Raw genomic sequence first — 20138 nt, forward strand, 5'->3', positions numbered from 1 at the left:
AGAAGCTACAGAAGCTCCCACGAGAACGGGTCAAAGGTGTACTTAATTTAGAATTTCAACGTAATGAGGTGCTATACAATATTAATAGGAGGCTTTTAAGAGTAGCATCTATTGAGTTTTAGATATTAAACATAGAAATAAGTAGTCTGTACTTGTGTGCCAATTTAAAAGCTTTATCAGTATTTAAAAATATACACACATATATATATATATATATATATATATATAATATGGTCAAGAAGAGTCTTTACAGTTACCCTTAATAGATGAGTCCTTTAATTTGTTTACAAATAGTATATAAAGGGAGAAATGGATTTGTGGCAGAGCTAAGTCAGACAGAAGCACTGTCCAGTCTAACTTGCTTGACGACCCTGCCACAGCTTGAGCGGACACGGTCCTTCCTGACGTCTCCGGGGAAGCAGCAATCGGGGGTGGCAGGAGAGGGCCTCTGACACTCTTATTTACAATCCCATTGAAACCCACTCTCCTTCAAGCCAAACGCAATCCAGTTGTATACTGCAACCTGATCAAACTAAACACCAAGCAAAACAGATGGCAAAGAACACTGTCTGTCTCCTCTGCAGCAGGACAACAGAGAACCCAGAGAGTTCTAAAGAAAGCTGTCTTACCGAAGGGTTATTATGTGCAACCTAGTAACTTCTCACACGTGTGTTTAGAAAGATGAGAGCAAGTGTTTCAAGTGGCAGGCACTTGAAATTCTAAGTTTTCTCTGTGAATAAAAAGTGTTTATGGTAACTGGGGGGAAAAAGGTATTACTACAGTTGGGTAGACAGAAACAGTAGTTGTTGGTTGTTCTATCAATACATACCCACAAAATTAGACAAGTCAATTGCCCTCCCAGAAGCCTGGCTTTCAGGCACATTTGTGTGCAAAAATCCCAGTTAAGCACAAATAACAGTAATTTCTCTCATACTAGCATGTGGCACAGTTCACATTTTCAGAATAACTTCATCTTCCCTGAAACAATATTCAGTACAGTCTCCAAGCAAACACTGAATTTTATCTTAAGCTCTCTGGCTCCTCTACCTGTGGGCAGTCATCTTCCAGGCGCTGGGCCCTGTCCTGGAGGGCCCCCGTCTGCTCGGCTTCTGGAGGGGTGGGCACCCCTGGGTGCCGCTCAGGGCTGTTAGCTTCCGAGGCATCTTGCCCACCCGACAGGTGCTCGATCTTCTCTAAGTCCTCGATGTGACTGACTGAGCTGGTCTCGCTCACAGCATCTGAACCTCTTAGGGACCTTTTAAAAGGCTTCTGGCCTAGAAGGAAGATCAATGAACGGCACTGAACGCTCGGAAAAGGACACCCCTGCAATGGAAGCTGTCTGTGCTCTAAGTGATTGCTTTATTTAATCACAGCTGCTTCGGCAGAAACCCCTGGGATCACTGGCTCTGAAGCATTTAAGTGATGAGGTGAGAAATGAGAGTTGATATGACATTAACACGCCCCCAGTGCCGAGGACTTTGAGGGAACCTCAGTTGGGAAAAGCTCAGGGGAGTGAACACCAGGTTAAGCATGACAGCTATCCAGACCCTGACTTCCCCCAGGGAGTGCTACCCAGGTATTTCCCCAAGGCTTTGAAAAAGCTAAAGGGACAGTGACAACTGTCCTTAAATGATGAGAAATAGGACTTTGGGTTGAAGAATCAAGAAAACAGGAATGCAGGTAATACCAAACGGTTAGGCGTTACATGATGCAAAGGTCTGTTTTACCAGGGGAAATACAACCAGTTTTCTTCAGTGTTAACGAACTCAAACATGGAGACGTGACGTACCTGGAAGTCTCTGTTTAGTGCGAGCGCCTGAGGGGGTCTGAGGCGGTGTTACTCCCGAGCCTTGTACTTTGTACACGTATGTGTGTTCCGTGGACTCCAGGGAGCCTGCAGAAAAGAGGGGGGTGGGGAGGTGTGTGTGGGGGAGGCCCCAGGTCTCCTGACACGTGCCGGGAAGCATATGACAAAGCCATCTCGCAGCTGTGCCCACGAGTGAGTCCCGGCCCTGCTGGGGTGTTTCAGCCTCGTCTCCCCACGTGTCCTGTGTACGTGTGAAAACAACCAGACAGCAGTGTGGCCCAAGTGTGCCTGGGGAGCCAGGCCCCAGTGGGAAATGTCCTTTAGCAACAAGGAATGGATGCCTCTTTGCTAAAGGTTTGGCGGGTTCAGTGTCAGATTATCCCTTGCTGTCATATGACAGTGTAGTCATCATTTCCTGGGGAAGGGGCCCCAGGTTCAGGGAATTATTCCACTGGTAGAACAGGAAAGGAGGGGCCTGCAGCTCAGTATCATCTTCCCCAAATCCCAGCAACTGGTAATACTTGCTAGTTGCCTGGTTTGAAATAAAATGGCTCAGCACTACAGACTATAATCTTTCACTTGCCCCTGGCAAAAGCAGCTCTCTGCTGGGGCAAAACACTAATGAGGACTGCACAGAATGTTAACACTGAACCAAAACGTCCAAGACACACTGTCTGGAGGACTGAACAGCTGAGTGAGCGCGTTCTCGTTGAGGTCAAGAGGAGTCTGCTGTGGGCAACAGGCACCTGCTTTCGTACTGTTTCAGCTGTCGGGGCAGGAGAGGGAAGATGACAGAGTCCCAGGGGCAGACAAATCTCGCCTCCTCTCACAAGAGTCCCGGCCCAGTGCTTGGTGTAAAGCCTGGGACATGGACAAGGCCCCTCAGCACGAGTGTGGGATCCCAGGGCATCATCTGGCAAAACTCTCCAGATGTAAGAGAGTCCTACCTGCCGTTAGGTTAAAAGTTCTTCCCTTTTGTGAAGCCTGTACTGGAGAAAACCAATTCAGCACGGATCCTACCACGGGGATTTGCCGTAACACCCCCTGCAAAACATAACCGTTGCTCAAGGCCATCCTGTGGAGGCTGGCGCCCAGCCTGAGGCCAGCTGGGGAGCCCACCCTGGAGCCTCACCTCTTCCAGAAGTCGCTCCTCATTTGCCTTCTGCAGTTGAACCTGAGCTTCCTGAATTCCTTTCCGAACCACTTCTGTCATGTTTTCCAGAAGCTGTGTTAAGACCAAGAAAGGCATTATTTGTCTAAGCTGCTTGCTGAAGGCCTAGAACTATTAACATAGTGCTGGGGACATCTTTCAAAAGTATATTAGTAAATGGCACTTTAAAATGTCAGTGTAAAAATAAAACAGAATGTCAAATAGAAGAGGTCAAAATGTTAAAGGAGGCCTAGGCAGACGTACCTTGGTGACCAGCCTCATTTGCCAGGGAACAGCAATAACTGTCCCTGTGATCTGAATGTCATATCAATAGAAAACAGACATGACTCTCAACATTCATGGAGACAGAGGCAGAAGTAATATAGGCGGGTTTGGAAGAAACTTCAAGAAGTCCACCCAAGAATGAATAAAGTTGGCTCCTAGGCTTCATTTCCAACTCCCTTCTCTTCCGCACCCCTACTACCAAAAGTGAATCACATGACACGGGTTTCTGCCTCCTCTCAGACCAGTCTTGCTTTGGTCCCTTTTCTCTCCTTTTGAGTAATTTCTAGTGACTCGCATATCTGGTGTGGAGAGCGTCCTGTAAGTCTGACAAGCCTGGTCCTCCGTGCCAACTGGCCAAGAGAAGTAGGTCTATTACTGGCGGAAAGTTCTGTTATCAGAAGCACCATCCCATCCAGCCTCAGGACCAGCTCCAATCGGGAACTCTTCCCTGGCCTTGTCAGGCAGAGGCGAACACATCTTCCTGAATGCACAGCCTCCCCTAACTTCTGTCCACAGCATTTACTACCTCAGTTGCTCACATGCGTCTCTTCCCCACTCTGGCTTGTGAGTTCACTGAAGGCAGTGACCGCATCACATCACCGGCATCCCTGATGCCTGCACAATGCCTGGCTCACAGGAAGCCTTTAAAAACTTGGGGAAAGAATGAATGAACAGACACTGCCAAGGGTAGCTTCTTCCTTTGTGACTCCAGCTAATTGCCCAGGGAAAACCCAGAAAAGGAATGAGACACTGATTAGTCTTACAGACCCTGGAGTTTTCCTCGATTTCTCGGGCTGTGACTGCAATGGTCTCCACTAGTTCAGAAACATCTATGTCGTCACTTGCCATGCCAATGTAAATACAGCTCTTCATGCTTTTATACTCAGGGCCTGCGGGCAGAAACAACAGACTGACTTGGTTCCCAAGTCCTCAGACACGGGCCACTCCCTGTACAGCAGCGCAACCAGGCACAGGAGAGCCTCCCCGAGGGGGTGAGGACGTGGATCTAATGAGGAGATGGGACCCAGAGAGGCTGCAGAAGGGGCAGAGGGCTCTATCACCCTGGGAAGATCTAAATAGCTAAGAGAGACCATTTCCCTTCAAACCAGTTAGAAAACAGCTTTCAAAGTTCACAGTTGACTTTAGAAGGAGTAATTACCCATTTTAAATGTAAGGTCAGATTCCAGTTCATTTAACTTTTTCAGGAGTCCAGCATGGATTTTTTCCCCTTCTGGATCCGATTTCAAACTGCTCTTATCATCATTAGCGTGTTCATACCTATAAACGATATCACATAACAGTACTTCAGCAATCTACAAGATCAAGTGTCTCTTCAGACACAGGATAACAGGTGGAATAGAAGCTACTGGAAGTTACCAAGGATGTGGAATGAGACAAAGGGCAAAGGAGCCACTCAGAGGGTCTCAAGATCAAACCTTTCCAGAAAGTCCCAAGGGAAGCCCAAGTCTCCAGGGGCATGAAAATGTAGAAGGAGGGGCAAGGCTGGGAAGTCCCATCACTTGTAAGAGGAACAGGAGGCTTCCCTGATCCAGAGAGGGGACGAAGGGGCCACAGGAGGGACACACACTGAACCAGAAGAACTGGGAACTGGCTGCTCCTTGGTGAGCTGTAGTTGTCTGTACGCACGTCAGTGGTGCACCCAACGTAGTTCTCCTAGTAACTTTCAAGCTGGCACAGAAAGAACACAGCAACTCCTATTTCACTCAGTGTGCGCTGGGCCGCCTGCCCGCTGTGCTCTTGTAAATGCCCAGCACATCTAGATGAACTTTCATCAGACGTGAACACTGTCACTCCACGCAGTCATCTTAGATTTCTAAGCTGGTTCACAAAATGACCCACCCACGGTCTTTACACCGTACCTGACAACCCCTATTCCAGGCCAGTTTGGGTCATCAACGTATAAGAGACCTGCTGTTCCCATCACCTCCTGCTTGAACTCCTCTCGCAGCTGCAGTGTACAGGTCAGGACTGGCAGCTGGCTCTGGATGCAGGCTACGAGCTGATCCACATCCTCTCCCCGAGTTCCTAAAACTGAACACGTGCACAGAATGTTAGGCAAACGCTTAAGGAATGGCTAAAAATGAGGGGGCAGTGCTCCCACTTCTACTGTCAGAAAGTCAGCAGCTCTAGGTATAGCACATTAGCTGAGCTGAGGGGTTTTAAAAAAGAAGAAAACCCACTAAACCCAGATATGGAAGAATCAGGTGTTAAAAAATCATATAGCTGGCTGCCCAGGTGTAGACACATTTTTTCATTACACCAAAGAATTAGCCTCTCCGATTTAATACACAATGAAATCCTACCATAGAAATCAGATTCTTCTCACAGAAAGACTCTGCTTAAGTCAGGTTATAAACATCATAGCACAGGTTAGAAACAAGGAGACGTCCACACAGTTCTCGCTCTATGTTCACATGGAGAGAAAGAGAGGGGTTTCAGGGGGCAAGGGTGGGGGGCAGAAGGGCAGGGTGATGATGGCTTCTGAAGGTCAGAGCCTGAGAGGTCTCCGGGTTCAGGGATGCAAGAGTCTTGGCAACATCACTGCACCCTCACTTCTGCTGATTCCAACGCTTATATGATCTAAGCCTCAGTGGCCTGGGGTAGCCACAGCTAGCTTTTCCAGTTTCAGAGGCTAAACCTCTGGGGCTAGGCCCCCTGCATAGCAGAAGCAGAGACTCCTGGAAGATCTGGAGGCCACTGGCTATCTTCACGATGGCTTTTCTGTGCAGGACAGCTGCCTGCACTTCACCACTTTGATGTTTTTGAGAAAATATCTTTCCAAAAATGTTGAAAACACCTCATGAAAAACCATCAAACATTTTCTGAAAATGTTTAAATCGTCTCAGAAAAAAGCACAATCAGATTTTTAAGGCATCTCTTTTCAGCTTATTTTTAAGTGCCTACTATAAAATATGCCAACCACTATCCAAGCTATTTCATATTCATGATCTCACAGTTTAATCTTCACATCACCACTATGAGGTGGTGGGGAACAGGTCTGGAGATAAGAAACTTGCTCCAGATCCTACAGGTATGAAATGGCCGAGGGGGGGGACAAGAATCCCCAGGACTTTGTCACAAAAGTCCACGTGCTTTCAGCTCTATAGTTCTCTAAAATGTCTACAACAGTGGTTCTCGACCTTCACTGGCCTACTGTGCCCAGGCTCCACTCCAAGTAAACCCAGTCAGTCAACCAGAATCTCTGCAGGTGGGGCCGAGGCGCTGGGAGTTTTCAGAGCTCCACAGGGATTCTAAAGTCAGTCTGGGCTGAGAACCACTCAACAGAGGGTCACAGGACATCAAAACACAGGAATTCAATTGACTTCAGAGATCTCTCTTTCTGAGAAGTTACCCCGGAAGGTTAATCTACCTAAACTCAGCCCAAAGGAAAAGGAAAAGCCTCTCCAGGGAGAGAAGAGAATATCACAGCCTGGACTTTGACAGACACAGCACTGGTGCTCCCAGAACAGCGAGGGCGACCCACGGAGACTGGTTACCTGCCGCGGTAGTCAGGGGGCTGAACCGCACGCACGTGCCTTCCACCTCCAGATCCATGACCGTGAGGCCACTCGCGGGCACCAGCTGCTTCAGCTGTTCTCCCAGCTGCAGGGAAAGGGGCAGAATGAACACACTCCCGCAAGGAGGGAATCCAGTGTCTCTGGACCTGCCCTCGTCCGCTCAGCCCAGACCCAAGAGGCTACTGGAGGCTAGTTTCCTTTCACCTTTGATTTTCTTTGAATACTTACGGTACCTTATTATTATTTTTTTTAATTAATTAATTAATTAATTTTTGGCTGTGTTGGGTCTTCGTTTCTATGCAAGGGCTTTCTCTAGTTGCGGCAAGCGGGGGCCACTCATCATCGCAGTGTGTGGGCCTCTCACTATCGCGGCCTCTCTTATTGCGGAGCACAGGCTCCAGACGCGCAGGCTCAGTAGTTGTGGCTCACGGGCCTAGTTGTTCTGCGGCATGTGGGATCTTCCCAGCCCAGGGCTCGAACCCATGTCCCCTGCACTGGCAGGCAGATTCTCAACCACTGCGCCACCAGGGAAGCCCACCACCTTGTTTTTAAAAACCGTAAATTTTACCTTTTTTCTTACTCAAAAATAAGTTCACTATAGAAAGATCTACGCAATCAGGTAAAGTAAAAAAAAAGAAAATTTACCCACAATACACCACTGAGAGACACACACTGTTGACATGTGGTATAACCATCCCCCACCCCTGGATCTTCTGGGTGTGTATGTGTGTGTGTGTGTGTATGTATGTGTCTTCTGTTGTCATAAAACATGACATTCTACATGCTGTGTAGTAATCTGCATTTTTTCACATAATTTACAATGACCATTTCCCCTCTGCCGCAAACATGCAGCTATGTGGTTTATACTGGCTGTTCTGAATGTCACTGTGTGGATGTACCATAATTTATTCACCAAAACCCCTAGGTTAGGCATGTCCAATGTTTTTTGTTTTGTTTTGTGTCTTTTTAGGCCGAGCCGTGCAGCTTGCAGGACCTTAGTTCCCTGACCACGGATCTAACCCTCGCCCCCTGCAGTGGAAGCGCGGAGTCCTAACCACTGGGGGCTTGTCCAGTGTTTTGCTAGGATTGGTACTGCTCTGGTGAACATCTTTACATCGTTTAGAATATTCTTTATACTCAAATCCAGGAGGTATGATTTCAGTGTCAAAAAGGAGCCAAAGCATAATGCTTCTGATCCATGTCGCCAGACTGCCAGAGGCGTGCAAGGGTCTGGCTCATGTGCTTCTGGTATCACCAGAGCTCCAAAGTGGCTGCACCGCAGGCCACGTCTTGCACGTTGTTGCTCAGCCTGACACAGCAGCAGGGAAACAGTCCCGTGAGGAAGCGGCGGGAACAATGCTGACGGGACCTGCTGTTAGTCGTGCAGCACGTGGGGCTGTGGTCTGCTTAAGAAGCCCAGGACGAAGCCCCGCGCCTTCACAAGAGGCTCCCCCTGTGGGTTTCTGATTTCCCAGACAGGACCATGTGTTACCCCAACCATCCAGGACGCAGAATAAAGGGCACGTGACAGCTGATCTTACCCAGCGGTTCAGTGCGTCGCAGGAGTGCCTCTCCTGGCTGACTGCTGACGGGGCTGTGTTGGGCGCTGGGATGGCATTAAGTCCTGGATCTGACACACAACACAGAGAGGGGATTCGCCTCCCAGAAACACAGCTAACTACAAAACACCCCTCCAACCCCGTTTCACTTAGCTCCCAACGTTAACCTGAGAGAAATGTCTCAACCGGAAATCAAACAAATATCTCACCATGAATGAACAAAATGGCACATACAGACAACGGAGTACATACAGCCGTAAGAAGTACGGAAAGTCTGTCACATGCTCAACATAACGTACCCGGAAGGTGTTATGCTAAATGAAATAAGCCGGCCACAGAAAGACAAACACTATATGATTCCACTTACATGAAGTAAAGCTGTCTAATTCAGAGAGACAGAGAGTAGAATGGTGGGTGCCAGGGGCTGGGGGGAAGGGGGAATGGGAGTTAGTGTTTAATGGGTATGAAGTTTCAGTTTTGCAAGACGAAAAAATTCTGGAGAGCTGTTGTCCAATGATGTGAATATATTTAACACTATTGAACTGTACACTTTAAAATGGTTAAGGTGGTAAATTTGTTTTTTTAACCACAATTAAAATTTTAAAACAATATATATGTTACAGAGGGTTTAAAGCTTTCACTTTTTTTTCTCATGAAAAATACATTTGAATATATTCTCACAAATAGAATTCTTAATTTCATTTAAAAAGTTTTTCTTTCAAGGAATTTTGAAGGAAAATCAAAGCATAAAATTATAAGTTACCAACCAGTCTACCAGCACTGAGCACCGTGCAAGGAAGTCAGAGACCCAGCAGCACACCAGGCCTCAGAACACAACTGGCTTCCTTTTGTTAAATGGTTGAGGTGCCTGCTTGTGCCAGGCACTGTGCTGGGCACGGGGTTACGATATGAGGCAGACAAGGTTTTTGTCAGGGTGGTGCTTACCTTCTATTGAAGAAGTAGCATAAGGAAATGAAATGAAATCACCATACATTGTTGTTAGGGCCTTGAAAGAAGGCGGGAGCTCTGATATAATGTGAGGGAGTCACCTTGGACAGGACAGGCAGGGAGGGCCTCCATGAGGAGGTGGACGCTGCAGGGACCTGAATGGTGAGAAGGAGCCAGAAGAGCGAGAGCGAGGGGGACAGCAGTGCAGAGGTCCTGCTCTAGGAGACGGTGGAGTGTTCTAGAGACTCAGAGAAGACCAGTCTGACTGAAGAACAGTGAGCAGGAAGAGGAAGTCGGAGGGGAAGGCAAGGGCTAGGACCCGCAGGCCTTCCATCTGGAACAGAAGGTACACAGGCTTCTGGGCAGGGAGGCGGCAGGATGTGGAGAGCGGCCCGGAATGGAGCATGTGGAATGTATGGAAGTGAGAGGTCAGGTGAGAGGGGACCCGTGGCTGTCAGGTGAAAGATAACAGAGCCCTGGACTGGGTAGGGGGCACTTGGGACATTCTTTAAAGATAGAGATTCCTAGATCCAGCTTACTGAGTCAAAATACTCAGGAAGGAGGGCCCCCAGCTCTATTTTCAAGGGACTCTCTCTCATCCATTCCAGCACTAGTCCAGGGACTGGTGTTTGGAAAACACTGGTTTAATCATAGGAAACTGTCAGGAAAATGCTAAGGCAAATAGGTCTGGAGTTCTTGTGAACATTATTCAGTTTTTTTTGAAATGATGGTAAGATTCTAGCAATCAAAATATTTTGGATTATTTAGTTAACTTGAAGTGGTTTAAAATTCAAAGCCCTTAAACACAGAGAGAAAAATAACCCCCCTTTTAAAATCACCTACCTGAGCCTGGTAACTCCTGGAAAAATCTGAACACCACCACTGGCGAACTGAGCTCATCCTCCACCTAAAAGATGGAGTCTGATTATTACCCAGTAACAGTAAATTTCAAACACCTACAAAATCAATCAGTGAGCTTGGAAAACAGGCTACAGACATTGGCACTTAAACACATCAAGGGAATTCCCTGGTGGTCCAGTGGTTAGGACTCGGTGCTTCCACTGCCTGGGCCTGGGTTCAACCCCTGGTCGGGGAACTAACTTCCTGCAAGCCGAAAAACACACGCACACACACACACACACACACCCCACCACCACCAACAAAAAACCACATAAAAAAGTTCAAAGGTTAATTTCATTTGCTAGAGAAACAAAAATCAATGGTTTAGTAAAATTCTTAAGACATAATTATAAGCCAGTCCCGAGAATACATGGCTGAATCATAACATCTGACACTGATACCTTGAAAAGTGGGAGGAAATTTTAATAATTATGGATAAACATGGGTCTAACGTGAAAGATTAAAAAAAGGCAAGGAAAAAGTGGCACTAGAATCACTGTCGAGCGTCCGAGCTTTCAAGAATCCAGAAGTGACGCCACCTCAAGCAGGACTGACTGGAGCTTTTTCTACTCACCCTGTAAACTCTCTGGGCAGGATGCAAGTCCTGCTGGCAATGTGGATAACCACAGTCTAGAACTGAAGCTACGTTTTTCTAAATCATTGAAGCGGTACTTATACTCGGGACAGGCATCAGACAACTATCTTCACTAACAGATTTCATAACAGCTGAAGACGTCCACTGCATTAAGATTGCACAGCACTAGGTCCATGTTCTCCACTGAAGGAATGTACAGTGAGCGGTCAGCTTTCCCGTGGGGTCAGGACACAAAGGGAGCGGCAATGCCCTTGACAGACTGTGGTATTTGAAGTGGGGGGAGGCGGGAGAAGGGAGAGAGGATCTCTAAGCATTTAACAATTCCAGTACTACAATTCTCGTCTTGAAACCATTTCCCAAGGCTCTGCCAGTGAAGGCTCACTCGTAGGGCCACAACAGGATATGCTAACCGGAGAGACAGGAAGTAGCTGGTGCAAGATCTTCTCTACTAAGCTTTTCAAAGGGACAGTGGATGTGATTCAGATCAAGCAAGAGGAACATTCAAATCTGCCAATTATTTATTGAGCCAATTCCTGTGCTTTCATAGGTACTATCTCCTTTAACTTTCACATAAACAAATAAATCTATTAATACCTTTAAAGTTAGAGGGGTTTAATATTTATATAGAACGGAGTAAGCCCAATAAGTAAAGAGGAACAAAGTGACAAAATTCTACACCCATTCCCCTATTCTCAGTTAGGATAAGGCAGAATGACTTGAGTGCCAAGACTTATAGTCTTTTGTTTCTTGTTTCTTTGAGCTCAGTGGTCTCAAATGTCAGCCTGCACAAGAAATCCTGTACAGGGTTATATACATAGAATTCTGGTTCCAGCAACATGGTAGATCAAGCTAATATTTAAGTCATCAATTCTAAATACCTGAAATGCTTGATTAAATGTCACCAATAACCAAAAGAAGTTCAAATCATTGCTAGGCTCACAAAAAAAAGGTGAATCCAGAAAGAAAACAGAAAGAATAGTGTAAGCTGAGCTGCAGGGGCTGGGGGGAGAGGAGCACGGATGGGGCCTGGAACTTCACTTTAATGTCTAAGGTCATGGGTTTGAAACCCATGTGAGGGACAGTGCTGAGTTTACATAAAGCCAGGACCCTTGAAAAACACTCTTCATGAAAAGAGGGAAAAACTCCACCCACTGATCAGTAAGAAAGCTTAACTCTGCCTGATGCTCTGTAGAGAGAGAAAAAATTCTCTCACAAGAAATCAAAATGTCAGGCGTGCTCTGCACCTGGGTGTGATGTCCTCTGTAGTGTAAGACTCCTAGAGCTGTGAAACCAACATAAATAAATGGACCTAGGCCAGTCACAGAAGAAAAAAAAATCTAGCTCATAACAGAAAAATTAAAACACACACAGGGAGCAAGAGTCAGCAGACACAGCTGAGAGGACAATCTGTGGCCCCAAGAACCGAGACACTGAAACGACCATCGGAACAGACGTCCATCACTGTGTTTAAACAGAAACGAAGGACCAGAAATCTTTTTTTTAAAAGATGCTTATGAAACAGAATAACTTGAAAAAGAACTAAAGAGAATATCCTGAAATGAAAAAGAGGTCACTGAAAGTTAAAACGCAGTGAATAGGTTAAATGGCAGATTAGATGCAGCTCCAGAGCAAATTACTGAACTCCAAGAAGGATGTGAAGGGCTACACTAGAAAGCAGCAAAGAGATGGAGGCATCCAAGAGACTGATGGAAGGTGGGATGACAAGGTTCAATATGCAGCTCACTGGTGTTCCAGAAGAGAAAGAGAAAGAGGTCATAGCTGAAAAAATGAATTTTACAGGATTAAATAAAAGAATCCTCAGGTTCAATTAGCACAAGTCCCAAGCAAGATTAAAAAACGAAAAAAATCCTTACTTAGATATACCATGGTGAAAGTGGCAGTACACTAAGGACCAGGAAAATCTTAAAAGCCACCAGAGACGTAAACACGAAACCATGTTAACTGCCCCCCAGAGGCATTCTGGAATTTCCAGGTGTAAGAGTGACAATATTAGAGTTTCCCCTCACATGCTGACTTTAGAGTCTACTCCATGTGCTGGATAAGAGTCCTGTGAAACAACAGCCTTATCAGAATGCAGCTGCAGAGGAGACTGAATCGGGCACTGATAAAGCGGGGCACAAGCACCACCCCGGGCCCTGGAAAAGGCCTTGGTGCTGGAGGCGGTGAGCTGGGGCAGTGGGCCTGTGCTTCTGGGATGGGAGAGGCTCCTGAAGGGCCATCCAGGTGGGAAGGAAGGCGGCCATGGACGCCTGGAGAAGGGAGTGGCTGAGCAGCAGAGAAGCTCTTCTGTGATAACCTGGGGTCAAGTCCTGGCTTTGCCACATACTAGTTCTGGGACTCTGGACACATAACTCATCTGAGCCACAGAAATGGAGATAACGCTACTCTACCCCAGAGATGTACTGTGAGGATTCCGGAGTCAGTACCTATGAAAGCACTAGACTAATACCGTGGTGAGGAGCAAAAGACACTTAATAATTACTTCTATCTTACGGCACCTGACAGCCTTCATGTTGCTTTCCCACGCATTATCTGATATACCCCCTCATAACGAGCCTGAGGCAGGAGGAATTCATTCTCCTGTAACTGACCTCAGAGGGATGGTCCACTGACTAAGTTCGCAGGCAATAAGTGTGCATCCCAGCTCTACCACTGCCTCGCTGGGCAGCCTGGGCACACACTCAACCTATCTGTGCCTTAGTTTCCTCACTAGTAAAAAGGGAATAAACACTGCATCCAATTCACAGATTCTATATATTTATTCACACTTGCGTGCCTACTGTATGCCAAGTATCATACTTGGCACAGGATATAAAACCATGAAAAAACAGGCAAAAGTCCTTGCCTTTACAAGGCTTCTTCAGGGGAAAAACAGACAACAAACAAATATAGACCACAATTTCAGGTAGTAATAAGTTCAATGAAGGAAAAAACCCAGAGAGTGATGGAAGGTGGTGGGTGTTACTCTAGGTAGGGTCGGGGCTCAGGGAAGGCCTCTCTCAAGAGGTGATATTTGAACTAAGATCTGATGGATAAGAAATCAGTAATGAGAAGAATTAGGGGGAACAGTGTTTTCAGGTACAGGGAACAGCATGTACAAAGGAGACTTGTGAGGGTTAAATGAAATAGGCATGTAAGGGACTTAGTACCACGTATGCTACACAGCAAGCATTTCAGAAACAGCATCTGTGATGATGATGATGACGATGGTGGTGGTGGATTACCGACAGGCCACAAGGCCTCATGGTGTTTGCCAGTTACTGTGCCCCCTACTGAGTAAAGCAGCCACTGGAGGGAGGGAGGGAGCAGGGTTATGCCTGGACCATATGTGGCCTTACAAAGATGTTCCAAACCGACTGGAGATCAATTAGCATCATCAGCTCCTCCCTGCTTGGAGGAGAATGAGGAAGGAGAGGACATGAAGAGGAGCCCCAGAGGGCTCAGCAAGGGCGGGACAGGAAGTACACAGGCCCAGCACTGCCTTCACCCCACCAGCGCACTCATTCTAGTCCATAATTTAGGTCTCTGTTTGCAGTCAAGGGCATCCAACCAACATACCTTCACCGACAGCTGAGCGCACAGGCTTAGGAGGTTAACAGAATGAGTCAGTGTCACAGGGCCCCAGTGGTACTGCTGAAATTGGAACCCAAGTCTCCTGACTTACATTCATCCCTCTGCTTCTCCGGAGGGGCCACTGTCCTCTTCCAGGCTAGGACTTGAGTCACCTCAGGTCAGCTGAGTAGCTCCAAGCTCCTACTCAGAAGGCAATGCGAGCAGCCCCCATTCACGCACTTAAACCGAACTGTGTACTAAAGTGGAAATAAACTGCACTCACCTGAACCCCAAATAAACTCAAACATTGGTTTTAAACTTAACTGTATCCTGCAGAATTGTCAAAGAAACACCAGTGACCCTGTTTAAATTAGAATCTGATCTACGTATTTTCTGAAATCCTAAAATACAATGAAGCAAAAGATGAAAACATTCAAACGTGACTGATACTTGGTTATCAGACCCCCTAAATCCTCATCTACTTGTCTAGTTACCGGCCTTAGGGCACAATCTCTGACAGATGGTGGTATCTTTCAGGAAGATTACCAGGGCAAGAGGAGCAGGGCCGCCCCCTTTTCTCTGCCTTATTCCCCTTCATGCAAATGCCAACTCTGGGGTCAAAGGGTTTCAGAAAGAGTAGCTCAAAGCACTCACAGACAAAATGATTTTTCACTTCAGAAAAATGGACGTTCTAAAAATCCTTGGGCAGGTGAAATCAATGGTGCTTATTACATCTTTGTGCAATGCTAAATTTTAACAGAATAAAAACTGCAAATGGATTATATGAAAAGCACTGTATGGGTTCAAACAGTATATGGGGCAAATTTCTAGGCTTTCTGCTAACCGCAGAATTAGGTCATCAGTACACGCATGACTCTCTCCCAAAGAATGTGGTTTTACTGGAGCTGCCACAATTCCATGGACATGCATCAAACCTGGAGAAAATCATTCTAACTCACTGAAATTGAGTTATTTACTTCAAAAAACAGATCAAATTATATACTATACCAAGATTTTGACGTGGTTCACTTTCTTCAAACTTTCTTGCAATCGCTGACTCTGCAAATGACAGAAAAACAGCTTATGTAATTTCATATTAGGAAGCATTTTTTTTGTTTTTTTTTCGGTACGCGGGCCTCTCACTGTTGTGGCCTCTCCTGTTGCGGAGCACAGGCTCCGGATGTGTAGGCTCAGCGGCCATGGCTCATAGGCCTAGCCGCTCCGCGGCATGTGGGATCTTCCCGGACCAGGGCATGAACCCATGTCCCCTGCATCGGCGGGCAGACCCTCAACCACTGCGCCACAAGGGAAGCCCAGAAGCGGTTTTTACGAGGGTCTTTGCAGGTCTGCAAACAAGGATCTCAGGCAGATAAAGCCATCTGCAACTTGATGATTTCTAATTTCAGCTGCCAATTTTTGCATTTAAACATCTGCAATATTCCCCAATATTTCAGTTAAAAGTTATATTTAGTGGTTCCAGAAAAGCTTTTTCTAATGAGACATATGTGAATTTGTCATATTAGCAATATAGGTCATTCATTGATTCAAAAACTACTGAGTGCAAGGCAACAAAAGCAAAATTAAAGAAGCAGACTATGTCAGACTAAAAAGCTTCTGCACAGCAAAGGAAATAATCAACAAAATGAAAAGGGAACCTATGAAATGGGAGAAAACATTTGCAAATCATTTATTTGATAAGGGGTTAATATCCAAAATATACAAATAACTCATACAATTCAACAGCAAAAAGCCAAACAATCCAATTAAAAAATGGGCAGAAGATCTGAATAGACATTTTTCCAGACATAGAGATGGACAACAGGCACATGTAAAGATGCTCAACTTCGCTAATCACCAGGGAAATGCAAATCAAAAGCACAATGAGATATCACCTCACACCTGTTAGAATGGCTGTCATCAAAAAGACAAGAAATAAAAAAAAAAAAAAAAAAAAAAAAAAGACAAGAAATGACAAGTGTTCACAAGAATGTGGAGAAAAAGGAATGCTTGTGAACTGTTGGTTGGAATGTAAATTGGTGCAGCCACTGTGGAAAACATATGGAGCTTCTGCAAAAAATTAAAAATAGAACAACCATATGATCCAGCAAGTCCACGTGGGTTATCTGAACTGAAGAACATGAAAACGCTAATTCGACAAGGTATGTTCACTGCAGCATTATTTATGATCACCAAGATACGGAAACAACTTAAGTGTCCATCAAAGGGTGAATGGATAAAGGAGATGGGATACACACACACACACACACACACACACACACACACACACACACACAAACACACACACAATGGAAAATAATCAGCCATAAAAAAGAATGAAATCTTGTCATTTGCAACAACATGGGTAGACCTTAAGGGCATTATGCTAAGTGAAATAATTCAGACAAAGACAAATACCATATGATCTCACTTACATATGAAATCTAAAACAAAACAAAACAAAACAAAGCTCATAGCTACAGAGAAGACTGGTGGTTGCTAGAGGCAGGGGCTGGCGGTGGGTGGGTGAAAGGGATCAAAAGGTACAAACAGCAGTTATTAAAAATGAGTCACGGGGAATATAGTCAATAATACTGTAGTAACTTTTTTTTTTTTGGCCACAACTTGCTGCTTGCAGGATCTTAGTTCCCCGACCAGGGACTAAAACCGGGGCCTAGCAGTAGAAGCGCGAAGGCCTAACCACTGGAATACCAGGGAATTCCCAATACTGTAGTAACTTTTTTTTTTTTTTTGGCAGTACGCGGGCCTCTCACCACTGTGGCCTCTCCTGTCGCGGAGCACAGGCTCTGGACACGCAGGCCCAGTGGCCATGGCCCATGGGCCCAGCCGCTCCACGGCATGTGGGATCCTCCCGGACCAGGGCACGAACCCATGTCCCCTGCATCGGCAGGCGGACTCTCAACCACTGCGCCACCAGGGAAGCCCCTGTAGTAACTTTAATACTGTATTGCATGTTTGAAAGTTGCTAAGAGAATAAATCTTAAAGGTCTTTATCACAAGAAAAGAAAATTTTTTGTAACTATGTGTGGTGATGGATGTTAACTAGATGTATTGCGGTGATCATTTCACAATGCATACAAATATCAAATCATTATGATGTACTCCTGAAACGAATATAATGTTATATGTCAATTATACCTCAAAAACAAAAACAAAAAACAAAAAACCAGGGGCTTCCCTGGTGGTCCAGTGGTTAAGACTCTGTGCTTCCAATGCAAGGGGTGTGGGTTCAATCCCTGGTCGGGAACTAAGATTCCACATACCACATGGCGTGGCCAAGAAAATGTTAAAAAACAAAAACAGAAACAGAAAAAAAACAAAACCAAACTACCGAGTGCAAATGTGTGCAAAGCACAGTATCCATATTGGGAGGAAGAGCAAAGGTAAATGAGAGTGCACAGCACCGTTAAGAGCTGGTCAGGAGCGTAGAGTCTGGAATAACCACATCTGGGTTCAAAACCTGGCTCTGCCCCTTACCACCTGTGGGACTGTGGGTAAATTACTTATCTGCCACTTACTAGCTATGACCTTGGACAAGTTTTTCAGCCTCTCTGTGCTTCCGTTCCCTCAACTACATAGTGGGGTGACAGTATCTATCCTCCACAAGTTGATATACATTAGGTGTCTAGGACGTGGCATGCATTACATAAGTGATGATGACTGTCATCATCGTTAATATCTCAATCCCAGCTCTCTCATCACTAATGTGGGGACAAAATAACATATACTGCATGGCCTGGGGGTCATTAATTCAACAGATGTTTATTTGAGTGTTGGACACAGGAAAACCCCTCATGAAAACTAATTCTTAATATGTTATCAGTGGACCTTATATTCTGGGGAAGCTGTAGGGACCAAGTGAGAGCCTGCATCCACGGTGCTGTGCAGCGCCTGGCACTGAGTAAATGCTCAGGAACTGCTTCCCACGAAGACGAAGATGAGAAGGAGGAAGAAAAGAAGGAGGACACTGATTTTTGCTCTCAGGAAACATGTGACCTGGTGCGGACTACAAAGGCAGGACTGGACACGGGCGACCACACCTGCTAAACCTCCATGCGGTTTTCACGTGTGCATTTAGCAGCAGTGAGTCAGCAGCAGAGTCAAGTGCTCAGGAGGGTTTGAGATCCGCCAGAGTGTTTGCTGGCAGGAAGATGCCAGAGCTGCAGTGACCTCAAGTGTTTGGTGGCTAATTGTCATCATTATTTTCCTGCGCCCCACTGAATTGAATTGAAAAACACTGAAGGGAATTGAAAAACTCTCCCTGGACTGCCCAAACCTTCCCCAAACTGACTTAGTTACCATGGCGATGAAGGCTTCTCCTTCCAAAGGACCAAACCTCAAGATGTGAGCCAACAGCCCAGTGAGAAAATGTTTTTAAAAATGTGGTGCTTCTGTAAACATAATGAACATAAATCTTAATATTACTTAATGTAAAAATGAAACTACTTCATTTAGAATGTTTCTATTTCATTAGAAACTAATATTAAAATGAACTATCCTAATATTATAAACCAAAGGACTCCTGCTACAGTAATATGAAAATACTAATTTTTCTTAAATATAAAAATGACATGAGGAAGTGTCAATTTCAAGAACATATTTAAAACAAAGATTTATTTTTAAAACTATCTGCATACCTTACTATATGACTAGGTGCCGCTATAAGAGCTTTACATGTACGAACTAAGTCCTCATAACAACCTTCCATCACATCATCACCCCTATTCTACAGGTGAGGAATTGGAGGTACAGAAAGGTGACATCATGCTTTAGACTTAGGTAGAACTCAGCTCTCAAACTGTGTAAATATGGCATTTTTTTTGCTTTCTAAACTACAACATAATTATATATTTTTCACAATTAGAACACCTCAAACAGAGAATTAAAATTGTCCCTAGAGCCTTGCAATTTGGGAGCCCAAGCCGGTGGGTGTTAAAAATATCCATGCCAGCCTTACTCCCCCCAACCATCATATTTCTTTACCCTCAAGAGTCGGTCAGTCAAGTGGAACATTTATCCCGGCTTCTGCATTCTTCTCCACTCCTTCGCTGTCACCTTGGGACTTCTTTTCTCCCCCATGCTGACACCGGCATTCATTTTAATCTGATTTCATATGGACACAAATGCTGGGACAGCCCCAGCAGTCTCTCCCAGAACTTTGAACAAGAAACCTATATATGCAGGGAAATTAGTCTGCTTGCTTATGAGATGGGAAATCTAGACAACAAGGTATTGGGGGGAGGGTAAATCAATGAAGCATTTTTCTGTCTCTGTTTTTGCCATGGAGTATCTGTGACTCATTTGAACTTCAGGTTTCTACTCACCAGCTGACAGGCATGCTTAATCCTCTCCACAATCCCATCAAGTCCCAAGTATTGTAAGGACAACCACAGTGGCAGGGCACGGAGCTTGTCTGTTGGCTTATTTGATGTAAGACCAGCAACTAAAGTCTAAAAATGCCAATATGGGTTTATTAATCAAAGCCAATGAAATCACATAGCAGAACTAACTAGTTACCATTTATTATGCACTTGGTTTGTGTCAGATGCTATGCAGGCACTTGGCTTGCATTATTCATTTGATCGTCAAACAACTCCATGAGGTAAGTATTCTAGGCAACTTAGCTCAGAGACCTTGCTTTGTCTAAGGGTTCACGGCTAAGATGTGGCAAAGCCAGGATGAGAATCCAAATGGGTTCATCCCAGAGCTGGAGCTCTTAGCCATTCAAGAGGCGGCCCCTCCCAAGGCTGTTCTGAGCATCCTC

The 20138-nt window shown here is 45.4% G+C and overlaps 1 protein-coding gene across 2 annotated transcripts in view; it reads right to left on the reverse strand.

The window, feature by feature from the left end:
• PDXDC1 (pyridoxal dependent decarboxylase domain containing 1) overlaps positions 1–20138 on the reverse strand; it is a 51626-nt gene that overhangs the window by 2253 nt on the left and 29235 nt on the right. Inside the window, exons 12-23 of one of the 2 annotated variants that reach the window (XM_032604032.1) lie at positions 19699–19824; positions 15365–15415; positions 10132–10195; positions 8323–8411; positions 6761–6866; positions 5123–5294; positions 4402–4520; positions 4011–4132; positions 2940–3032; positions 2755–2851; positions 1790–1894; positions 1048–1274 (exon numbers count right to left, since the gene is read on the reverse strand). In XM_032604032.1, the coding sequence (XP_032459923.1) occupies positions 1048–1274; positions 1790–1894; positions 2755–2851; positions 2940–3032; positions 4011–4132; positions 4402–4520; positions 5123–5294; positions 6761–6866; positions 8323–8411; positions 10132–10195; positions 15365–15415; positions 19699–19824 (1371 nt within the window). Of the gene's footprint in view, positions 1–1047; positions 1275–1789; positions 1895–2754; positions 2852–2939; positions 3033–4010; positions 4133–4401; positions 4521–5122; positions 5295–6760; positions 6867–8322; positions 8412–10131; positions 10196–15364; positions 15416–19698; positions 19825–20138 lie in introns of those variants that run through there. The other variant, XM_032604033.1, reaches the window with a different exon arrangement.

This window comes from Phocoena sinus, chromosome 15, assembly GCF_008692025.1.
Source record: "Phocoena sinus isolate mPhoSin1 chromosome 15, mPhoSin1.pri, whole genome shotgun sequence".
Classification (NCBI taxonomy): Eukaryota; Metazoa; Chordata; class Mammalia; order Artiodactyla; family Phocoenidae; genus Phocoena; species Phocoena sinus.